The following is a 25,769-nucleotide window of genomic DNA, read 5'->3' on the forward strand; positions in this document are numbered from 1 at the left end:
TTCAGGGAGTCTCCACTGACTTTTTAAAGAACACCTGTGACCAATTTGATCCTGAAAGATCCTGTTTTTTTTAAAGAATTTATAGATTGTAAGCTTGTAAAAGTATTAAAGCAAAAAACAAAACAAAAAAACCACAAGGATTTAAAGGTTAAGCTTTTTTTACAGGTCTGATGGGAAACTTATCTTCACGGGTAAAAAATTTTATAAAAATCTCAAAGAACTTTTTAAAGAAACCTATTTCTAAAATAGAGACATGGCTATTTTTTCTGTAAAATATATTATGAATATTCTGTTAGTCTGTATTTAATATAATTGTTTTTTAATAAACTTTATTTAAATGTAACATGTGAATGCCAAATACCACACAATAATTCTAGTGTATACTTCTGTATGCAAAGAGAAAATAAGGGTATGGAATGATTTACAAGTATGTATAGATCCATATGCATACACACTGACCTATTCTAGATAATAGAAATTAATTTGTGGAGAGAAAGAAGTGTTTCTAGAAGAGATTAAGTTTTGTTGTAGTAACTACAAATACCAAGGTAATTTTTTTTTTTAATTATTTTATTGGCGTTTGTAATGTACCCATCACTGAATTATGCCACTGGAAAGGATAGCAGTTGCACTGAAGCTCCCAGTAAAGCATTCTTCTGTCTGTCCTTCGCTTCAGTTTGTGCAACAGGGCTTGCATTTCCTCCGTTTCTTGCTCAGACTAATAGAGAATATTCATGGACAAAAAATTGTCATTGCAGTACCACCCTTTCTATTTGTTATTTATTTTGAAAAGCTGTATCTATTCTGTGTTGTCTTGGTACACTCTACCAAAGTACATATTCTGTATGAGGAACTCCTGTTTAAAACAATGCTGACAAGATGGGGGGGGATCGTGGACCCGGGTTTTGAGACCCACGCGTTTCATTTATGCTGCACATAATTGTTGCTTGCTTTGACTTTGGTAGAAATTATTTGCCTGCATCTAAACATAGAATAAGAACCATTTGGTTTAAATGTTTAAACCAGCTGTCTGCCATGATGTTATATGTCCTTTTAATTGGAAGAGAAGTGTTTGGTTTTGTTCTGGTATGTGATGCTTTCATGCTTTCACATAAGGAAGACTTTGGCAACCTTTTTTTTTTTTTTTTTTTTTTGAGGCTGATCGATTGTTTACTGAACTTCATGACAAATTCTGTACAACAATGAAATCTGGATAAGGAAGGGTGGCCTGTGAAATGTAACATCTCTCTGGAAAGTAATGCCATATTTTGTATATGTATTTATTTATATATTTTATATAAATATTTTATATATTTATATAAATATATAATATATTCTTATATGTGTCATTATAAATGTTTGATGTCACTGTAGAAAAAAGAAACCATCAACACTGTTAATTTCCTATTGGGTTGGGAACTCTATGGAGACTGAGGGCAGTGGGTTTCCAGTCGATGGGGCCAGGGGTTGTGCTGAAAGGGGAGATTGTGGGGCCAAGGAGCCTGTTCCTCTCCCGCCCCATAAATTCCAACCACCCTTGTTCCTGACAGCAATGGCAAATGTCTTGAAATTCTGACCTGGAAAGGTGTGGATATGCAGCTTTCCAGGATTGAGAGAGCCAATGACCATAAATCATATGTTTAAAGCCCTACCCTGAAATGTATTCGCTGAACAGCGTTGTGTGCATTCCACACATCTTCCTAATTGCTATCTAATGAAATGAGTTCACATCACCATTAAAAGTGAAATTTATTAATCTTAGAGTAAGGAAAAAAAGTATACATGAGTGATGCCTACTCCAGGCTAATACAGATTTTGACAGATGGTTACAGAGGGCTTTGTGAGGTGAAGATTTATTGCAATATTTTTACTGCTAATGCGAACGAAACACCTGCAAAGATCTGTTGGCAAAAAAATAAATGTTGGGCCTTTTTTTTTTTTAAAAAGTTGTAAACCAGTTCTTTTCAAATAATTTCACAGAGAGAAGAAAGTTATCTGTACACCGACATTTGGGCACATAACCATAGATAGGAAAATCGGTGTTGGATTAATGAAAGTCAGTTAGTATTTCCCCCCTTTTTTTTAATCATTAACTTGTGAGCCATCTGAAGAAGAAAAGCAGCTTCTCACCAAAAGAGGTCGATAGCTGCCTTGCAAGCCACATTTTGCCAGTATGCAAGAAATGTTTTAACAGCCTGTGGCAGTATTTCTGATTGGTGTGTTTTGTCAAGTTTTTAAGCTGCTTGTGTTTTGCCCTACCACTAAAAAAAAATACAGAAGAAGCTGGCTAGTGAAGGTCCTTAAGTGACAGTAAATTCTCTAATCTGTGCATAGCACCAAATTTATTTTAAAAAAATACTAAATCTGAAGGAACTCGGACTGATTCGAGGAAGCAATCTGTCACATGAATTATTTAAGAAATTACATTCAGCTGCTTTAGTGGTACTAATGGCATTTGCTATGTAACAGAGAAGACCTACAGCCATCAGGGAAAAAGAAAAAAGGAATTGCGTGGTTGTGCCACTCAGTTTGGTTATTTTGCTTCCAACAGATGTCTTGAAAGCAAAGACTGTGTCTAAAAATAGCCAAAAAAAAAAAATCTCACCTGTAATTTAAAGCTTCCCCGTGTTCAGAAGTTGCCTTTTAAAATATTTTTTATGAGCACAGTTGCTTGAACTACTATTAGATACTTCCTGTTGTCTATCTGATATTCCCAGCATCTGACATTCTTGGTGTGAAATGTAAAATAACATTATTTCCCCCCCAAAAAAATTCACTCTTTAAAATGAAGAGAATCAGTGGTGGCTTTTTCCTTTTTTTTTAACGTTCTAATTTCTATGAAGGCAAGGGTTCAATTCAATAGACAAGTTACTTGTCATTCAGTGATTTTTCTCATGGCTATGGGAGCCAGGCCACAATTCAAAAATACTTGTGGGCTACATCCAAGCAGCAGAATGTGGGCAGCATGAAACAAATGTATGGGTCAGTATCAGTTCAGGGCAACACCTCCCTCCATGCACAGCTTAGCTTAGAAATGTTTCCTGCTAAGAGCTGCGATGAGTGGAGGACTTTGTTTTTGGTGTCAGAAATGGAACCAATGCATTAGAGAAATGCCTCCAGTTTTGGTGCCTTCACTGCCATCAGCTCAGGTAGTTTATTTTTTTAAGTGAACATTTGTCAGTTTTAACAAGCTCTTTCAAGGATCTCGGGTATCTAGGTGAACATTACAAAGTCTCAGAAAAATCCTTGTAACTGCTGACATTATTTACACATCAAATATTTGCATGGAAAGGCACTACAAAAGCTTAATTTCCTTTTGAGCATATTTCATCTCTAGGTGCTACATGGGTACCATATGTATCCCAGATTGATGTCGTAAGTATTTATTTTAACCAGTGTAATAAATAGTTGCATAAATCCCTATAATTGACCAGAATGCAAGTTAAACCTTCCTGCAGGCAGCTATATTATCTTTCGAACTATTTGAGAAAGTTTCCTTTTTTAATAGATCTACTGTACTATAGTCTTTTGAGCTCAGAATATCCTTTTCCACCTTTTTGGCATGCATGCCCTTCAGGGCATGTTAGCTATTTGTGCACAGAGGAAGAAGGCTTCAATGAATACCAAAACCACAGAATTAATTATTTTTTAGTACAATCTAAACTTTTTATGACTAAATTCCATAGAAACCTTAACACACATAATCATAATTAGTGAACTAAGCCCTAAATTTAAGCAATGGTTTTACAAACCTTTTGGGAAATTGTTTTTTGGTGTCTAGGCACTCTCTAAAACTGTGTAAGCAAGGATGGCTCCACATAGATTTTACATATTAGCAATAGGAATTATATTTCAAGTATGAAAAGTACTGAGCAATTTTCCTGGATGCCAAAGCATATTAGTATTAAAAATGAAATGTTTACATGAGTAGCTGTTTTGTACATGGTCCTGCTGCACCTTTAGGAACTCTTCACATCTATTAATTTCTATCAGAAGAATAAGCTTACTTCCTACACTAGAAAGGACGCTTTTTCTTCCCCAGTCCCTCTTCTTTTTTCTGAGAGATCAAAAAACAAGATCCAAAAAGTGTATCAGAGTATTCCAAGGGCAAACCTTTTTGTGGTCAGTATCACTCATGCCTTCATATGCAAGTGTGCAAAATTCATTTTGTTTAAGGCCATTAGAAGTGTTTTGGTATGTCCAGTGGACCGGGTATCTTCTTCTAACTGGAAAGTATTTAACCTTCATTTGATTTTGGAGTCTCCATCCCTGGACATATTCAAAAGCTGTCTGGACACGGTCCTGGTCACTAGCTGTAGGTGGCCCTACTTGAGCAAGGGGGTTGGACCAGGTGACTTCCAGAGATCCCTTCCAATCTCGACTATCCTGTGATCCTTTGAACATGTCAGCATGTGTAGCTTGGTGACCAGAGCTCCAGTGAATGAGATTGTCTACATTATACAACACATTGATTGAGAAGATGTTGCATATTTTTCAGCTGAAAAGGAAATTTCCTGGTAAAATGGCACGTACTGCAAATTTGTTGTTCACCGTAAGAAGTTTTAGTTTTAAAACTGTATTTTATGTATTATTTCTTCCAGTTCAGATTTTGCAGCTGTAGAAGCATATACATGAGCCTTAAAGAAAATCCCATTGTAAAAACCTTTGCTTTTGCTTTTGCCCTGTATACGTATCAAAAAATGCAAATGACTTCAAGGCTGAAAGTTGCAGCTGAAAAAAAATGGAGACCAGGTATTGGCAGAAGCAAAGGGTAATGCTGCAAATCTCAGTTTATCCTTGAAGAATGCACGTCCTGCTGCACTATGTATCCCAGCTTTCCACTTCTGCTGACCTGTCCAAATTCCTTAAGAGCCTTTCTCTGTCATGACTAATTTCACCAATTCACTCTCTCCATGATTGGGGATGGAAAGAAAGGCAACAAAGCTATTGCTGCAGAGAGCAGCTGAGATTTCCTCCAGAAAAATCTGTGAAGCTGAAGAACATGTCTTTGAGAAGGGCTACTTCCCACAGCCACGTGTGGTGAGACCTTCCAAAAGTGAAGTAGTAAAGGGACTTGCTTATAAGAGCCAAGCTGAGTTTGCATTTCCCTCATTCCTTGCAATTGGAGAGCAGAGGTTCTTTTTGCCTGCTTATGCCACACAGAGAATATTCAAGGTGAAGACGTTTCCTATGTCTGCTATGTATCACATAACTTACAGCAAAAAAGACCTAACTGACTGAGCTTGAAAAGTTGACTATTGCTTTATCACAGGGGTGCCACACCTTCAGCCCTCAGATCCTGCCATACATTTTCATAGCTGCTATTACCATGCTACCAGTGACATGTTGCTGCTCTTCTTTTTCTGTTCCCTCGCTGAGGCTAAATGGTGAGGGCTCAGCTGCCGAAGCAGCAACAAACAGAAGCCACAGGCAAAGAGAAAATATGAAAGAAGATGATGATACAGCCAACATTTGCTGCAGGCTTCCAGAGACATCCCACACTAAAATGCTTTTCCAAGGAACTTCAGCATCTACATGTCAGCCTGTTGAAATACAAAGCATCATCAGTGAGAGAAAAAAATCACACATCACCCCTGGCATAATTGCACAATTAAAAACTTCAGTGTAGGCACAAATGGACTGCTCTTTGCTAGTTTAACAGCAGTTGGAGGAGACAGAGCAGGAGGAAGACTGCCTGTGCCGTGTTTTGCATGACAGAACTGCTGCAGGGAGGCTCTGCTGGAATAGCTGTGCCCACTGGTACTGGCACTGTCTCTGCTGGGAAACACGATTCGTACGGAAGCAGCAAGGAGCCAAGCATGTGTGCAGCCCTGCCTTCCCCTGTGTGCCCTTGTCTCTGCTGGGCTGTCCATACTGCCACTCAGAGGTGATAATCCAACACGGAGTCTGAAAAGGCGAGCACAAACTTTTGCAAAATGAAACAGCCAAGACCCAGAACAGGCTAAGTTTAGATTTGTTCATTTGACCTTACTTCAACATCCATGAGTAGCCTTGCTCCCATGTCTCTCCTGCAGGAGGTTGCCTCTCTCCTGGGGCCCTTGGAGTAGCTTACTTGCAGATTTCCACCCTGTGGGAGGAGGTTGGTCAAGGGAGGAGGAAAGGAGGGAAAATAAAATAAAGCCCTTGTTTGTTGACAGAGCTATCATCAGAGCTGTTTTCATTGCTCAGCATGCAAGTGCTGGTATGTCTGGGCTCCTGCTGCACTGGCTGTTGTTTTTGGTACTTTCTGGTAATACAGAAATAACTGGCTGTGCTCCCAGAAGATCTTTTTCTTTGTTCCCTTCCACCTTTACCTAAATGTGTCTAGGTAATATAGGATGACATGTCAGTAAGAGAAGCCCTCCCCTTGCCCCAGCTTTGCTACTGTTACTCACTGTATGTCATCTGCCCAAGTCTTAAAGAAGGTAAATGTGTTAAACACAATTCAGTGTTTGTTAAGATGCACATACTCTGTTTTCCTGTGCAGTCTGAATCCCTGCCTGATTCTCAATGCAATGTACCACAAGTGCATAAAATAATTGGTCCATAAATATGAAATGTGTTGGCAAATAGAAAGCCTGTCATCAGTGCAGCCTGGGGAGGCTAGTGGTTTATCAGTGAAGTGATAGCTGAGGAAAAGTAGACCGACTTCAAAGGTGGTGTCTAAAGACAGAGATAGGACTTGTCCATTCAATGTGCAGCATGGGCTGAGAGTCTAGCTTGGAATTAGTCACTTGGATTTTTTTTTTTTTACAGATACTTTTTATTGTTATTATTATGGGTTGGGTGAGGATTAGACATTGGTGATGTTCTGCAATAGCAAGGCAGTGACGTGGGTAGAAAAATAACATTTCTAATTCTGCAGTCAGTGCTGCAAGCAACTTTGGTTCTGACTTTACAGAAGAAGACTACTCTCTTTTAGTATTTGTTGTGGCTCATATGTAGTGTCTGATGCTATGGGAGCTGTGCATTTTCCAGGAATGCAGTAAATCTCCGCCTCTGCCATGTGCCATTCTTTTCCATCCAACTTTTCTTCTTCTTGAGGAAAGCAAGCTATACATGACACATTTTCTGTTTGCTTTTTTATTTTGTGACTTGTTTAGGACTCTTAATAGTAAGTGCAAGGTCAAAGGAATATATTGGTTTTGGAAAGGAAAAAGCTAAATCTTGATGTTCTTAATATCCGATTGTGTTTTGGGCTGGGTCTGCAGAAAGCTGTTCCTGCCTAAGTTTTGCCTCTGCAGAGCATGTGTCCTTACAGTAGAGAAGTGACAGAGATGCTGATGGGCTTTCGGTATTAGTGTTGGCTGCCCTCCACTCCCATTTTCTTTCTCTCCTTTCTCTCCCCTTGCCTCCTGCCAGCACAAGCTGACACAAATGTGTCTCTGCTGTACCCCAAAGTCAGAACTGACTCAGTATGAGCAGAGCCCAATACCAGGTGACTGTAGATTTTCCTGGACAGCTTTAGGGAAAAAGGAGGGTAGAAAATAAAGTGCAGAGGGCAGTGACCTCATTTCTGTGCTATGAGCATTTTGCAGTTGGCAGTAGGCCAGGGGCAGGAGGAGGCATGGCTGGAACAAACCCTGCTGCAGCAAACCTGGCATGGTTTTGGCAGGAAGAAGCACAAACTGGGTAGGTAGGGTTCTCAGATAACATGAACCAAACATTACAGATGCTCACCTAAGACCTTCCCACCAATTAGGTTTTTTTAGGTGGTGCAGGAGGGAGTGCAAGAAGGGTGTGAAAGGAGGAGCTGAAATAATGAGGAACAGTACATCCCCTTTACACAACCAGCTGCATGCCAGGTGACCTGAGCTACTAAAAGCATCCTGTGGCACCTTCCCTGTTTTCCCACTCATTCCCACCAGGCTTCACTTGCCAGCACAGGTGGGACCACTGCAGCAGGCACATACTGAAGCCAGGATCGCCAGCTGACACATGCCAAAAACTACACTCCCCATCCCGAAAAACACCACAAACAGAAAAAAATAACCAAACCAAAGGAAAACTACAGACCTTTGATTTTCCACCCTGTTACTGAGGCTGATCATAAAAACAGGACAAATCACAATGTGTGGCATCTATGGCCTAAATGTAGTCCAAGCTCCTGGCAACATTTCTGATAGGGGAGATGATAAAATTTGCCTCTTTGCTTCCTTGCATTAGTCCTAATCCCAGTATATGGAAGAGTCTGGCCCAAGTCAGACAGTCCATCCTAGAGCAGCTCAGCAGAAGTCTGTCCTGGTGAGTTCTGGAAAGATGTCACATGAGGCCAGATTGCAGATAAGGAGGCACCCATCCCCTGTTGCTTTCAGTGGGAGGTAAGGAGCTAAACCCCTCTAAGAAATTGGCCTGTCGTGCCTGAATGCTGTGTGAAGCAATTTCTGCTCCTGGTACTTAACATTTAAAGGAGAAAGTTTCCCTAAAACCCTGTCCCTGTTAAAAACTCTGATTTCTTGCATCTAGGATGGGAGCCTGCCACCCTGCAAAACACTGGAAGTAGCTGTCCACTGGATTGCTATACTGCAAATAGACTGTGGTATTAATAATTATTAACACGATGAATGTTTCCCCTACATATATAATGATCCCAACAAAAAAACCCCCAATTTCTGCTCTTTGGAGATCAACCATTACACAAGGTCAATGGGATGAGAGCAGTCAGAGTGCTCTTAAGTGTGTGCTGTAGCTGTGAGTATATGATTTCCGCTCCTTTTGTCACCATTTTCCCTTGGCAATGTTGCATGACAGTTGTTCAGTGCTGGGTAGACACCATGAAAAGACTCTTAAGGTTCTGCCCAAATTTGCTGCTGCTTCATTATTTTGATACAATTATTGCCAAGCATTTTGACACAGTGAATGCAATGTTGTAACACAGTTTTAGCCAGGTCTCGCTATAGCTCATTACAGGGAGGCTAGATGTTAATTATTTATAATATCAATGACATCAATGGCTTTTGCAGTGCTTTCCTCGGGAATTTCTCAAAACACTTTACAAAGAAGCTCAGTGGTATATCTATACTTTTAAATCTGGAGCAGTTTATTAGACCCCAGTCGGATCCGATGACATTGACATGCAAATACAGCCAACATATTCAGCAAGCACAACATGCAATGCCACAGAACCATGATACGGAGAGCAGAGATCTTCACGCATGGGCTTTGCAGTTTTTACAAGTTGCTTTCTGCTACCATTTAAAACCCAAAGTTTGTGCCAACAAACGGCAGGAGGATTTTATATCTTATGCCGAGTTTCCTTCCTGCCTGGCTCTTAGAAAACGTTATTACTCTCCTCTCAGGCTGTTTTCTCATGCAGGGTTGGTGCAGCCTGTTTCCACCTCTGGGACTTGCTAACTCCCACACCAGTTTCTCCATGGACAAAACCAGCTTGAAGCTGGCAGGGCAGTCGCTTTCTTGCCTTTTCTCTGCAACCACTAAGTTGAAGGAACATGCTGGGGAGGGAGAGGGACCACATCGCAAGCCAGGGGGACCCTCTTCTGTGCTTTCAGCAAAAAGAGTGAGGCTGTGCTTTTCCCCAGCATCCCTTTTATAACCTCTGATTTTCTGTGCAGGAAATCGCTCTTTCTAGTCTCAATGTTATATTTTAAACACACTAATACTGCTGCCTTGGGCTTTTGAGCGGAGAAAGACATCCAGTTTTCCTACCCAGAAAACCTTTTAATAACTTCCCTTGAAGGCTGCTGCTTTGCCTAAGGCAAAGGCTTGCAGGGCACAGCCAGGATTGGAGAGGACGGGAGAAGGGGAACAGGGCAGGGAGAACAAAAGAAGAAAATTCATTGCAGGAAAATGGAGCTAGGAGTTCAGGAAGCAGATTTGCAAGAGGCATGTTTTCCTCTGCGCTCCCACCTGCCACTGCGCTGTCCTGCTGAGGTCAGACTGCTGGATGGGAACATGCAGAAAGCGAGAGACCAGGACAGTGTAGAAGACATTATTTAATAGCTCGTCTTAAATAACATGACAATGTCAACATGTGAACAACTTACACCTGTCAAATATCCTCTTGTGTTTTGCCATTTATCTGGTGCATATGTTTGGAAAACAGAAACAAATACTGTCCCATCAGGAGCTTCAGTATATAAACAAGGTTTAGACTTACTTTTTTAAGAAACAGCTTGACATTGAAACAGAGGTGCAAAAGCAACATAATATATAAACGAAACAGGTTTTAAATAAGTTTCTAAGCATGTTCTCTACTGAAAGCTATTTTTTTAATTCAGTTTTATGTCTATAAATACATAGTACAAAAATGCAAGTTTACAAGCCATTTTTCCCAACAGTTATACCATTTGAAGTTTTAAGTAGCAATATTCCTCCAATCTAAAAGCAATAATATTAAGTATTTACATATAACGTTATGAAGTATTTGAGGATATAAATTAGTAACAACATACAGAGACAAAAACACACATACTGTGAAATAAATAATTCAACAGCTTTACATATGAGGGTATCTATAATATTATACAAACAAAATATACAAGATTGTAGGACTTGATCTTGCAATTGCTCATATCTGTCACTCAACCATCTGAGTACTCTGATTGCAGTAAAAAAGCTATTTCATGAGTTTACTCATATGATGAAAATCAGGTGTACAAAACTACCTTACTGAAACATGTCCTGACTGAAATGCCTCCTGACTAGATCAGGCCCCACAGAAAACTTGGTGTGAATGACTGTATGTAGTTTTACTCTTGTGAGGTGAGATACTGTTGGCATTCAGGGTCTCCTTTCATTTCTGGAGATCCAGGAATTCTTCTTCCATTTTTTGGATAGACACACCAGCATCCAGCAGACTCTCCATCCAATGAAGTTTCACACTAGAATATTATTAGCAAACCAAAACCCATAATAAGTAACTGTGAGCAGAACATTAAATACTGCAAGTAGAGGTATTGGACAGAACTAGGATCAGAAGGCGGGGACCTGCTGTGCACAGGCTTGGTGTGAATGAGGTGGTACCCGCTCTGACAGAACCCATAACCAACACGCTTGGTTAGGGAGCCATGACCCAAGCTCAGCTACCACAACAGCAACTTCCGATTTAAAACAGTTTGTCCACTCCTTGGTAAACATCAGTATAAAACAGCAATATCTTCCAGCATGAGAAACCGATGTAGGGAAGGCAGAATATACAAGCTGGTAGGGCCAGAGCAATGACTGGATGGTCTGGCTCTTCACACAAGGAGGCAAATAGGATGGGTTTTTTCTTAGGGAGGGGATTAAAAAGATTTCTGTTTGTGCCTGATTAGATCCCAGGTCACAATGTTTGTGAGTCACACAGTGGTGCCATGCCCAAAAACAAGGAGTCTTGGTGACACAGGTTTATGCAGACCTACTAAATTTGTGTGCATGACCTGTGGTTACAAGGGTGTGACTTGAGGTCTGGAGCTTTAGTTAGGTTTGCAGATTACTCCAGTATAACTCGCAACAGCTTTTTTTGAGGCTATAATGGAAATGAGCATATAGCATAATCCATAGGCAGCACAAATCATTTTGTTCTACTTTCAGAAGGCTAATTTTGCTCCAGCAAGTTTTTTCACTGCCTGTGTGAGTTTTTCACTGCCTGGGAGCTGAGCACCTCCTTTCTCCGTAGTGGTTATTATATATTCCATGAGCTTTCCAGGCAGTATGGGGGATATTATGAATTAATGTCAACTGGAAATAGGCTAACAAATTAGGTACACAGAGCTTGATTTGGCCTGGGAGCAGAGAGGGTTAAAAGATTTTGGAAAAGGCCTTGCGTGCACCTGTTCCGTGAATGGAAAACACTCCTGCCTCTATTGCTGTCAGCCCACAGCATGTGGCTCACTTTTAAGAGAAAGACAAACCATCTGCTCCCACTACTAAGTATCCCTGTTTTCACAACCTGCTTTTCCAGCAGCTGCAAACCGGTGAATTTGGGAGCAAAGGGCTATGAAAGGGTTGGCTGTGTCAGGCTAGTCACAGCACTGCTGGGAGCAGACAGGGGAAAAGGCACGTACCTGCTTGCTGTGGTAAAATCCATTCTTGTTGCAGTTGGGCAAGTAGAATTTGTAAATCTCCCCTCCACTTCTCTGCTGAGTCTTTGCCAGTTTATATAGGGCTCTGTAGAGCTCCTTCTGACAAGGTCCCTGCAGAAATACCATGCAAAATTTTTCAATATTAAAATCACAAAGAATCCAGCTAAACAAAAAGTTATCAGTATAAAGCTAGCAAAAAGCTGAAAATACTTGTTAGTCATATAAACTGTACCAGGCTGCTTTGCCTATAGTTTTTACTAGTTTCAGGAGCAGCACAGCCAGAAAACCCTGGTGTTGCATTTAGGCCTTTGTTTTTATTCTTTGAGGTATTTTCTGTCTTCAGAAACTTGAGGATTTAAGTCCTTAAATTGCCACACAAGGAAATTTAACCTGTACTAAGTAAACACATTACTGCTCAGAGGGTACAATCTCTCCTATTATGGGGAGGTGCACGTTAGGAGGCTGGTGTACGTGAGACTAGCCACGTTTTCTGGGTTGCCATGGCCCTGTGTTCTGTTGATGTATGGAGAATAGGTGTAAGACATATATAGATGGTGCAAGAACAAACATCTGAATGTTTGTTATCTTTTGTACAGGACAGAGCTGCTGCCAAAGCAGAATAGAGAGCACCCCTATGGCGCTGAGAACCAACCCAAAGTGCCTGGAACTGGGGATGAAGAACTGTTTTGCAATATTCACTATTTTCGCAATTTGCTCATTCACTTTTTCAAAGTCACAATTGCCATGTATTTAGTACCGAATGTGTTTAAATGAGTGAAAGGGGAGGAGAAGTAACTGAACAAATATTTTTACTTTAGAGTAAAAATGATCATACCCTCTGCTTTTGCAAGACCTCCCCGTGTCAGCCCCTCACATAAGTGGTCCTGTTCAAGTCAATGGGCTTATTTGTGGCTCTGGGTGTGAAAAGCAGAAGCCTAAAAATCAGAACTGGTATCAACAGCATTTATGTATAATAGTTCAAACTAAATCAGTGATTAAGTCCTGTTCTGGATGTGGAATGAGGCTTCCTAGGGTGGGGTGGTGCTTAGTAGGTTTTTGCCTTTTTTCTTTTTTTCATTTTGCCGGTGACCATTACAAAACCGGGCTTCTGTGGTGCCCAATTCTAATTCAGCTCAGCGCTGCGGATGTGCTGGCTGCCCGAGACTGGTCTAACGGTGGCTCTATGGTGCCCTCAAGTGGAACACGGACCTGCTCGCAAAGACCTCCCACCCCCATTACTCACTTCGCAGGGACTTTGCAGTGTCGAAGGCAAAAGCTTAGTTTAATTGCTAAGTTTTCTGTCTTTTTACATGCATCTACTTAACAGCGTTTCCTTGTCATCTGAAAGAAACACGTTTTGGTTTTTAGTATTTGTGTTTCATCAATAACTGTATGTAAGAAGTCCTTTTTATTTCAATGAGCATTGGACCAGTGACAAATGCCTTTTATTTTTTAGCTAAAACACAAAAGGAGTCCAAGATTTTAATACGGGCCCCTGGATATTAAGGGCCCATGTTATAATCTGATAGTAAGTGCAGAAAAACATTCAGCCTTTGCATGGAGTCTATGTAGGACATATCTGATGCACACCTGTTTTTATCACTTCTGCTGTTTTGCCTGTTCCTCAAGCATCTGATGAAGGCATTCCAAAAGTCTGTTTGCTGGCTGCCTGAAATACTGACATCCCAGCGTTGCTGCTAGGATCTCGTGCACATTTTCATTTTGTATTCTGAATCAATAGCATCTACTGAAATGGTGTCTCAAAGGTTTGCAAAGAAAACCCACCTGCTCTTTCCATTTCTGGAGTTCAGATATTCTCTTTGCTTTCATGTTTTCATAGGCAGTGATGGCATTCCAGGGGATGGATTTGTCCTGGCCTATGGGAAACATCAACTGATAGTTCAACAGCTGATCCTGTGTCATTTCAGTGCTTTCCAAAGGCATATCCTCAGGTTCGATAGAGTCTGAAAAGGAATATTAGAGGTAAACATCTTCAGTGAATTTTTACATTTATTTCTCCAAGTAAAAAAGGTAAAGAAAAAGAAGAATCAACAACAACAACAAAAAAGTAATATCTACGATAGATCCATTACAGTAGCTCTCGCAGGAGTAATAAATTATGTGTGCAGCACAGCAAATTAAACTTTTGTCATAAATTCATATGAGGATGCATAACAACTCTTAACAAGTTGGTTATTTTATGATCCTTTGAAATCACTCTAATCCCAAGATGAAACTGCAGCCAGTCTGTTAGAAATTAAGAAACTTTCTTGACCACAGTGGGTTGTAGAGATTGCTAAATGAGGAAAGACTGGAGTTAAATTTGTAATGAATTTAGATTTTTGTCAGCATGATTTGCTTCAGTTTTTATTCAGGAGAGGAACTGGTCAAGACTTGATCCCATGGCATCCTGTACTTTGTTCCGTGGCTTGCCTCACATATAAGAAGGGGTATCAATTCACAGGAGTCATCAGTAGCTCATGCTGGTCTGCAGTGGATCAAATAGCCAGGGAATGGCAGAAACTGTTTGGATCTGCCTGATCATGGCCTGCATGCCAGTGCCTACCTCAGCATGTAAGAACTCTCCCACTGGAAGCAACAGAACCTCTTTGCAATTGCAGGGTCTCATCATGGGATAAAAGTTTGACGTGTCTAAATAACTTGTTGGATCAAGGCTGTTAGCAATCATCCAATGGACTAAATAACACCCGTTTTTCCCTTTGACAATGTTTAAGAAAAAAGGGAGGTGGAAAATTGAGAAAGAAAGTATAAAACCAAGGAAAGAATAAAATCAACAACAATTATTTTTATAATGCTACTGAGTTACCTTAATCACCACTGAATGAACATAGTAGTAATGATGGGGAAAAAAAAATAGTTTGTAAAATAATGAAATAACACTGAAGACGTTCCTGGTCATCATACGGCATAAGAAGATGCTTGATACATTTTTTTTGCTCAAAGATAGTTTGGCTAGCACTGCACTGCTTCAGATACGCTTTATCCCTGAAATGAAGCCAGACACAAAGCCTGTTTAGGCCTTCTCAATCTCTATCATGACTTTTGGAGACGGACATAAACAAAGTCTAGAAAACATTCGTCCTCCTCTGGTTACTGCTTACTACTAAAGGAAAACTGTCTATAGCTTCTCAGAAACCTTATTCTGATTATTCTGCACTGTCCCATTACTAAGCTTTAGGGTTTTCCTGCTTGTTGCCTGTGGTGCAACTGCCTGCTGCAAACATCTCGTGGCTACGTGCCAGGATGCATCTCACCTTGCACAGGTCAGAGCACGTTTTCCTGGAAAATGCAGTCCGGCTTCCCTATTTTTCAAACGCCTGCCTAACTTTGCTCATTTTTCTAAGCTCCTGATGCCCAGTGTCCGCAGAGCCTTCACGGGCCTAGGCGCATCCCGCCCGCCGGGCCCTCATTCCCTTCGACGAGGTCTCTGCCGCAACGCCCCGTCGCGCAGCTCCCCGGCCTGGCGGCGCGACGCGGGGACGCGATCGCGCAGTACCTGCCGGCTCCGCCGCGCGCATCCCTCCGGCCTCGCTGGCGGGCAGGCACGTCCCTTGCCCCTGGATGAGGGCGGAGAGGGGACGGGGCTCTCCCGCGGGGACGTGGCAGCGGAGCCCCTGTCGGCAGCGGGCCGTGTAGACCCCGCACTGCTGCCCCGGCCCGAGGGCGCAGGTCCGGCAGCAGCCGCAGCCGGGCTGCCGGGCCGCCTCCGGGCAGCCGGGCGCGACGGGCGCGCAGAGGGCGATCTTCTCCTGGGTGCACGGGGCGCAGTGCATGGGCTGCACGGCCACCCCGGCGGCGAGGCGGGGGCCCAGTAGCGCCGGCAGCAGCAGGGACGGCAGCCAGCAGCGGCGCAGCAGAGACCGCAGGCTACTCATGTCGCTGATGAGGAGGGACCACAGAGAGGGTAGCTCAGCAGGCTGAGGAGCAGGAGGCAGTTTACATATATTCAGCTCGCCGGCGCCATTTATACAGTGTTTTGCCTGGCTATTAATCTTTAACCCCGAGTTAACTATTATCTGAACAGGAGGGCAGGAGAAGCATCATTTCACTGGCAGTTCAAGTCCCTGACCACTCTTCCCCTCCCCTTTCACTTTCCCACTTTATCTTTTTTCTTTCCTCCAGACATGCAGGAATGCTTTTATTCCCTCACCCCCACCTCTCTGTCCTAGCACAGTTAACAAGGAAAAATGTGGCGGGGGTGGAGGGGAAACGGGCAGAGGGGAATGGATGAGTGGGAGGTATCCCCTCCCCTTTTGCCTGTCACAAATTTCTCCTGTCCCCTGTTCCTGATATTTGATTAAAATGTAAATGTTTTTAAAAAAAGGGGGCATGCGGGAAAATGAAGGGGAGGAGGGGAATCCCATTGAAACTGAACCAACTGACTTCGCATTTCCACAGCAACAAATGCAACAAACCCTTGTTTAATTTTTGTCATGTGGCTACAGGTTAGGAGGACACTGACATACCAAAGAGGAGGCCCCAAGGGTAATAAAGTCATCAGGATCCTGTAACCGCTGCACACATGCACGTAGGAGTCCTTGCAGTAACCTCTGGGAGGGGCTGCGCAGCCAAAGCTGGAGGGATCTCTCACGTCTGGGCCCAGTTTTGCTACTGCTGCTGGGACAAGTATCAGTCCTCACTTGAGGGAAACCAGTGTTTGTCAAACAGTACAGAAATAAATGAGATATTGGCTTTTCTGTCTGTCCCATTACCCTCTGCATCTCCTTGTATATCACTTTGGGGAAAAAAAATCTCTTTGCTACAATAAAAGCAAAAGTATTCAGACTTCACTGTGCTGAACAGATTATTTTATCTTGGTATTTGCAGTATGCACTGAGCTTGAAATAGCAAATTCCACTGTCCAGTCATCTAATGTAGCATGATTTTTGTTTGGTTGGGGTTTTTTTGCGTTTTGTTCTCCTCTTTTGTAAATACATCATTTGTGTGAAAGAAAGAGAAGCAGAATGACAGAGCATTGTTTAACATTCTATTATTCACTCTTCCTGGTATTGATGCCAAAGGTTTTATTTATAATGTGAATTTTTAAACCTCTATATTTATAACTCAGACTCAGTTCTGAAAAGTATTCTCATTGTTTACAAACACTTCATTTACTTCACTTCACTACTTCATCTGATTTTTTTTTTTTTTACAAAATTCAGGTTGTTTTAGGGATCTCTATCTGGATACACAAAAATTGGCCTTTAAAACTCACGAGTATTTTTAAGCATTTTAAACAAAACTAATTTTACAGATTTTAAGGGAATTCTGAGGACTTCATATGTCTGAGTAGGAGCAAATTTTGGCTGAAAATCCAGGGCACGACAATTTCTGCAGAATATCGCAATTCGAGTTTTCAAGCTCTAATGCTCTTTTCCCCCTTTCATTTCTAATTTTCTCTTGTACAGCTTAGAAAATCATCATTCTCTTAGCATTCAATGTGAAGTGAAAAATATACAGAAATATGTCTTCTTTCCTCCCTCAAAGAGGAAAATAAAACAATGCAAAACAAAGTACCCTTCATGATGGAACATGAACAAAATTACAAATGAAAAGTAGACCCAGTTGTAAAATGACAGACCCAAAGAGGTCATAAGCATTTGTGTATGTGTATGCATGTATTCATTCACTTATCTATGTATGTCTCTCTGCTGTGTTAGATAACTTTGTATGAATAGAATTGAGGATCATTCTACTACTGACTGCTTAACATAAGCTACTTGCCCCTGGAATGACTGCACTCCAGAATGACTGCTACAGTCAGTGACTGCTACAGTCCTGCCTGCAGTTTTTTCTGGCTTTAAAAAAAAAAGAGGTGAACTAAGAGGAAATAGCTTTTAATGATACACATGAAATGTTTTTTAAAAGGATTTTTTAACTTGCCAACAATCATTTTTAAGTAACTAGATAAAGACAGACACTTAATGCAAGAACAGAGCTGTTTGTCTGACGTACAGGCCTATGTCACATTAACTTCCACTAGTTTCAGAAGAATCTCATTCTTCCAAAGCACCATCACGTTTTCAGGTCTTTGGCATATTTTTCCTTCCTGTCGGGCAGCTGGCAGTATCTGAACTGCCCAGGAAATTCCTAACAACTGGTAGCCTTTTAGAAGCCAGACTTTTTTCAGTTTACATTGTACAATAAACAAAAGATTAAAAAAAACCCCCACCATTATAAAACATTTTGAAGGTGGTTTTGGTTTTTTTTCCTCTACGATTGCAGGTCAACTCTAAGTGATGGCCCAGCCTTTTTTCCCTTGCTGTCTTTTGTACAATCAAACTGAGGAAACCTAAAACTCTGCTAAAGCAGACTTTATGAGCATATGTTCTTCTGCACAAAAGGTAAATGCATAAAGATCAGTCCCTTCATATTTCATTTATATAAATGTAATGAACATACATTAAAACAGGTTATGATAACTTAGGGCAGTATCAATCAACAAGGCAATGCATTTGTACAGGTCATGGGACATCAATGAAGTGAAAGTAGTGTATATGTTAATGTAGGCTTTGTTTGATGTAATACTACAACTCATCTACCAATCTCCATCTCTGACCCTGACATTGCTTTAAAGAACACAACAGGTAAGAGTCAGGAGGTTAAAAACACCCATGATGTAAAGTTGTATTTACTGAAAACTTTTGATGGCAATTTTTAGGTGTTCCAGATGTTGTCCCCTGATCTGAATGACTTGTCAAAAGACACCACATGAATCTTAGGCAAAGGTTACTTTTCTAGAACACTTTTCCTATTGGTTTCTCAATGATTCTTAGCCAATGACCTCATTTTGCATGTTAAATAAAGGTTGGTATTTTTTTTTATTTAAAGCCACATGGAGTGACTCGTAGAACATAAAGTTTTATATAAACTTGTATACAAATGATCTTTAATCACCAAAAATTCAAGTGACTTGCCAAATGATTTCCTACTCACACTGCTTCTCCAGATATATTTAAAAAACCCCAAAACAATCAGTGGAATATCTTTATTAGTTTTCTTTAGGTAAGAAAGTAATCCTGAATTGTTTATATATATAAGCTTATATCCATGTGATATACACACACATATATATTTCTATATGGCATCAAGCATATGAAGAGAAAAGGCTATGATAGAAATATACAAAAAGCCTAGTCCCTTCTCTGTCATTTATCCCCTATTAAAAATGCTTTATTTTATCTCTATGGATTATTAGGAAATTTTTATCCCAGTAATTGATAGTGCTTAGATTATTGATTAATAATTTGATTTAAGCATTTATTGATTGTTGTCACTTTGTGGCAATAACATATATGTCATTTGGTATTATTTTTCTATTCTGATTGGGTAAGCATGACTTTTAGGATTAGATTCTGGATGCAGATAATGAGGTGTTCCAAGTTTGTGTTGCACTAATATTCTCTAACTTCTGCAGACTGACTTTTGCTATTTTTTTTTTTTTTTTGCCAGCAATTAATTTTGCTAGAATGTGGAAAATATTTTAGAAATACTTAAAACTAAAATTGCAGAAACTCTAGTGAAAGAAGAAAAGTGAGAGGCTGTCTTATGGCAATTCTAGCTAGGGAAGGCTATGGACTTTCTGCATCAAATCATGGGTCATCAAGTTCAAAAAAAGATAGGAAAAAGTAATTTATTTCTTTGGTGGCACCCAAAGTGTTTAGGCACTGAGTGAAACTCTGTTCACGATGTTGTGCATTCATATACTAGCCAGATAATTATTTTCTAAGAACTATTGTGCTCTTCTGGCAAGACAGGTTAAAGTCCCTTAGTCATTCTAAAGGCAACAAGTGTGAGTTTCTCTAGCTGGAAGAATAATCCAGAAACATTTTGACAAGAGGTAAAGGTGAAAGCATGCTGCAGAGCGTGAGTTCCTGTGTGGAGAGTTAATATAAAAACCCTTCTCCACCCCTTCTGCTGTAGTCAGCATTACTAACCCCAGGTAGGGATATTCCCTGGGACCAGACAGACATGGAAATAAAAGCTTTTCATTGCCTACCCAGAGTGAACTATAGCTTAGCAGGGACTTTGAAAAATGTAAATGATCTCTTTAGCATTGGCTCCAGGCACCTAAACTAGCATCACCTGTTTAAATCTCTTTGTATTCTTCAGCCATTGTGTCTCTCTGGGCCCAGAAGCAGAAAAGAGCACCACCAACAAAGTTACGTGCCCTTTACTGCAGTCCTGAGGGCTGTGGGCACTGATGACATGAGACTCCAGCCTTCACCACTTTCTTAAGCGGTTGCTATCTCACACTGATAAAAGAAAAGGATGTGGAGGACAGTTTGAGACAGTAACAGAAGGCTACTGCTTACCTTAATGTCTGGGTCTGTCACATGGGTTAAATGCCAGGATGCACATGAAACTCCCCTTTCCTCTCCAAATTAATACATGGCTTTCCAGGAACAAACCTTTCCACATGCCGTAGGGAGAATTTTCCACATTTAGGTTATTTACTTCTGCACTGATTCTTACAAAAATAAAACAGTTTGTCCAGCTGCTTTTGTCAAGCAATCTGTCCCTGCCTTTTGTCGTGGGACATTACCAATTTCAGCAATATCATTGCTATTATTATATTGTTGCTAGTAATACCAAAAGTACTTTTTTTCAGGTTTCAGAGCCTCAACTGTTTCCCCAGAGGATGAGAGACTGGACTCTGTGGCTTCAGTCAGTTTTAGAGAGCTTGAGGCTTGCACAGAGAACTGAAATCAAGTAAGCTGCTGCTGACATTCAGGATTGCTTGAGCTATTCAAACACCACGACCCTTGAATTAGTGTTGGATAGTTATCAAGGGTGAAAGCTTTTGATGCTCACTGCAGCCTTAATCTACTTGTATCTACTATTTCAAACTCTTTGCAGGGGATCCACAGTGAGGGAAGTTCACACTGTCCAGAGAAACAAAGACGGTTCTGGCCTCTGCTTGGGACCACAGAACCTTTTTGTGTGAGGCAGGCAGGGCTTGCTTTCTGTGGGAAGAGGTAGGAGAACAGCATGAAGACAAAGTAACTGTAAGACACAACAACCTCGTTCAGGCAGGTTGCCCTGTGTGGCACCTGCTCTTGGGCAAATATATCTCAGCAAGCATTTTGGAGAAAACTGAAGCTGCTAACTCTACTTGTTTCAAGCTTCATCAGTTTCAAGGTTCCTTGAAGGAGAACACAGTTTGCAAATAGAGAAGTGAAGGGGTTAATGCAACCTGTTATTATATCAAAATCACACTGGAGATAAGATTGAATGCCACACGATTATTTGCCTGACCTACTGTATAAATAATCTCTGCCATCAAACACAGAGATCACACAGAGTTACTGGATTAAAAAAAAATCAATATAATTAATGTATAATGAAAAAAAGCAAAAAGCCAAGATTAGATTGTCAAGGCACTTTGTTACAGATGAAAGCAGAGTGCCTCTCTTTACAAATAGGAATTTGACTGCATTCAGTAAATCAATGTGAATTTGCCTAATGTAGCAAAGCCACATGAAAAAGAATAAAACTTCTAGTGACCCACAGCTTGGTGATGATGGGTCAGTTGTAAAAACTGACAGACACAGAGAAAAATTATTAGACGTTTCAAAAGCTTTTCTCTCATGAAATCTGATTAACTGAGCTGTTGTAGAAATGCTTATATATATAACTATAAAAGTAAGACTTTAATTTTGTTTTTGTTGTTGCTGCTGTTATTATGATCAGTGACTGGTTGACCATGACATGGTCAACATGACAAAAAAAAAACAACTCCCCCAACACCACCATCTTTTTATTCTAATTTTCTATGTTTTCATATATAGCGCTTTTTCCCCCTCTGATTTAATAATTTTCTCTGTCTCAAAGATATCTATAATCTAGTGAAAACATGTTCTGCAGGCTTAACAAGGATATGCAAAAAATTACACCTTTTAAGGTCTCACTTCTAGTCTTATTTTCCTTTAACTCCACTGATTTTGCGTTCTGAGAAACTGGAATGGCTAAGTGACCTTTTAGATGTCATGAGTCTGCTATTGTGTTTTTGCTTGCCTTATTCATCTTTTCTCCAAATGTAATCATCATAGTCTTTTCATTTTGCCGGTCTCATGTAGGAGCTTTTCTCTGTGTTTTGTTTTCTTCTAATAAATTTTTATCATCACCCAGCTGTGGCCAAAAAACCCCCACCTGCTACTGAGTATACTACTCAAGGTCAGGATACCCTATTGATTTGTATGCTTGCATCATAACCTTTGTAGTGTGATTTCCAATCCTATCGTCTCAGTGGACTTTTTGTCAGCTAGCCGGGGGCATTCAGGATGTCAAACAGCACTACTTTCACCACCATCCCAGTTGTACCCCTTCTTTCTTTCCTCTAGCACAGTTACGATTATAACACGTATCCACATTAGCATACGTGTTGTAATTAAAAGTTTTTGACTGCAATTGTAAGCCTTCTGTCTAATTGTAATGGCTTCCTTCCCATGGTGGCAAAGACTGTTGCTGTTGTTGAGCTATGGTTTGTGCATGTTCGGGATTTTTGTGTGGTTTTTTTTCTTAGAGAGGAGCAACAAGTGGCAAAGCACCCATCTCCTTTGTATGAATACCCTCACACAGCACCAGTTTGATTTAATTGTGTGCTGTATGATGCAATAAATTGATTGGTGCTCTCTTGGTTGGGAAGTATACTTTGAAACCCATTTTACTGGCATCTCCTTTTTAGGAGGAAATGTAAGATGTAAGCTTTAGGAGGCTTACGGTATCTGCCAGTAGAAGAGGGGTCACTACAGGGGACAAAACCTGCAATGACATGAAGAACTGAAAGCAGAAGCCAGTTAGAAAAGGATATGTAGAGTTAGAAAAGGCCAAAAGGATGAAACAGAGGACAACAAAAGGGATCATAATGGCAGCAAAGAGTAATAAGCAGAAAAGATATGATTTTTTTCTTTCTTTTTTCACTCCCTGGGAGTAATGATAGGTGTTTTTCCCTTCTTTCCATTTCTTCAATAAATATGAATTAAAAAGAAAAATACCTCACAACCCCCCCCAAGAAATAAAACACCACAGATGCAAGACAGTGAGTCACTGACCTATGATGCAAGTTCAATCTTCTTTTTTAATGAACACTTAGGCAAAGTAGAACAACTTTGACAGGTAACACGTAAAAGCCCTGAGTGCACAGTAAGTCTAGAGATGGTGATTACTGCCTTGTGACCTAGGATGCCTGGTTTCAAGGTCCTATCTCAGATGAGAATTGGATTTGAAATGCAGTTTCTTACTTTCCAGAGTTTTATCCTGTGGACAAATAAGTATACTTATCTTATATATATCTTATACTTATTATGAGTACAAGGATCTCGTTAGGTCAAGCAGGGACAAAATTAGAAAGGCAAAAGCCCAGCTAGAGCTCAGTCTGGCCACAGTCATAAAGGATAATAAAAAATGCTTCTACAAATATATTAACAACAAAAAGAGAGGCAAGGAGAATCTCCATCCCTTACTGGATATGGCAGGGAACATTGTCTCCAAGGATGAGGACAAGGCTGAGGTACTTAATGCCTTCTTTGCCTCAGTCTTTAATAGCCAGTCCAGGTATCCGCTGGGTATTCATCCCCCTGAGCTGGAAAACAGGGATGGAGAGCGCAATAACGCCCCCATAATCCAGGAGGAAGCAGTTAAGGACCTGTTAAGACACCTGGACACCCACAAGTCTATGGGGCCTGATGGGATCCCCCCCCAGAAGTACTGAAGGAGCTGGCGGAGGAGTTTGCCAAGCCACTCTCCATCATTTATCAGCAGTCCTGGTTAACAGGGGAGGTCCCAGAAGACTGGAGGCTTGCTGACGTGACACCCATCTACAAGAAAGGCCGGAAGGAGGATCCTGGGAACTACACGCCTGTCAGCCTGACCTTGGTAGTGGGGAAGATTATGGAGCGGTTCATCTGGAGGGCGCTCACAGGGCATGTGCAGAACAACCCAGGGATCAGGCCCAGCCAGCAAGGGTTCATGAAAGGCAGGTCCTGCTTGACCAACCTGATCTCCTTCTATGGCCAGGTGACCCGCCTAGTGGATGGAGGGAAAGGCTGTGGATGTTGTCTGCCTGGACTTTAGTAAAGTCTTTGACAGCGTGTCCCACAGCATTCTCTTGGAGAAACTGGCGGCTTGTGGCTTAGACAGGTTTACTTTTCGCTGGATAAAGAACTGGCTGGATGGCCAAGCCCAGAGAGTTGTGGTGAATGGCGTTAAATCCAGCTGGCAGCCGGTCACAAGCGGTGTTCCCCAGGGCTCGGTTCTGGGGCCGGTCTTGTTCAATATATCTTTATCAATGATCTGGATGAGGGGATCAAGTGCTCCCTCAGTAAGTTTGCAGATGACACCAAGTTGGGTGGGAATGTTGATCTGCTGGAGGGTAGGAGGGCTCTGCAGAGGGATCTGGACAGGCTGGATCGATGGACAGAGGACAACTGTATGAGGTTTAATAAGGCCAAGTGCAGGGTCCTGCACTTGGGTCACAACAACGCCATGCAACGCTACAGGCTTGGGGTGGAGTGGCTAGAGAGCAGCCTGTCGGAAAGGGACCTGGGGGTGCTGGTTGACAGCTGGCTGAATATGAGCCAGCAATGTGCCAAGGTGGTCAAGGCGGCCAACAGCATCCTGGCCTGTATCAGAAATGGTGTGGCCAGCAGGAGTAGGGAAGTGATCGTGCCCCTGTACTCGTCCCTGGTGAGGCCACACCTCAAATACTGTGCTCAGTTTTGGGCCCCTCACTACAAGAAGGATGCTGAAGTGCTTGAGCGTGTCCAGAGAAGGGCAACGAAGCTGGTGAGGTGTCTGGAGCACAAGTCTTATGAGGAGCGGCTGAGAGAACTGGGGTTGTTCAGTCTGGAGAAGAGGAGGCTGGGGGGAGACTTTATCGCTCTTTACAACCACCTGAAAGGGGGCTGGTGCAACATAGGTGTTGGTCTCTTCTCCCAAGTAACTAGTGATAGGAAGAGAGGAAATGGCCTCAAGTTGTGCCAGGGGAGGTTTAGATTGGATATTAGGAAAAATGTCTTTACAGAGAGAATGGTCAAACATTGGAACAGGCTGCCCAAGGAGGTGGTGGAGTCACCATCACTGGAAGTATTCTAAAAACATGTGGATGTGGCACTTCAGGACATGGTTTAGGGGACATGGTGGCATTGGGTTAATGGTTGGACTTGATGATCTTGAAGGTCCTTTCCAACCTTAGTGATTCTGTGATTCTGTGATACTTCCTGTCTGACTGGTGTCTGCTACGCATCTCCTGCACACATGTCCCATTTCAGGGTGGAGGGGTGGGACTGGTGTAAAGTTCTGTGAAATCACATGCATGGGCACAGACAGGAGTCTGGCAACTAGGAGCTTCTGTCAAGCTCTACAAGGTTTGCATGCCCACTGGGACTGACTGTACTATCAAACAAAATTTAATTGCATAAAGACATTAGGTACCTACATAGCAGTACAAGGACTGAGCAGCATATCAGAGATTTTCTGGGGAGGGACTACATCCGAGGTGAGGTCCTAGGATCTGTGCCTAGGTCTAGTTTTTAATAACATTTGAAAATATTACCCAATAGCTTCAGCTGGTCCAACTTTTCTAGGTGCTGCTAGGCTCAGTTAACTTCAGTATGTTTGTTCATTTTTTTTCTAATAAGTCAGAAGTGTTGAGTGAGCTGTTCTAATAGGCATTATGGATTGCAATGACAGATGGAGCTAAGGGAGGTTTTTGTGCTTATATGT

At 41.4% G+C, this 25,769-nt stretch overlaps 1 protein-coding gene across 1 annotated transcript; it reads right to left on the reverse strand.

Annotated features, from left to right (window-relative positions):
• Positions 1-10,709: 10,709 nt before the first annotated feature.
• IGFBP1 (insulin like growth factor binding protein 1) lies at positions 10,710-15,919 on the reverse strand (the record flags this gene model as incomplete). The annotated part of the gene is made up of 4 exons (XM_082014693.1): positions 10,710-10,841; positions 12,006-12,134; positions 13,809-13,987; positions 15,541-15,919. 4 exons carry the CDS (start codon positions 15,917-15,919, stop codon positions 10,710-10,712), a joined length of 819 nt encoding a protein of 272 aa, XP_081870819.1.
• Positions 15,920-25,769: the final 9,850 nt, after the last annotated feature.

The sequence above is a fragment of the Phaethon aethereus genome, assembly GCF_964289735.1.
Source record: "Phaethon aethereus genome assembly, chromosome: 2".
NCBI lineage: Eukaryota > Metazoa > Chordata > Aves > Phaethontiformes > Phaethontidae > Phaethon > Phaethon aethereus.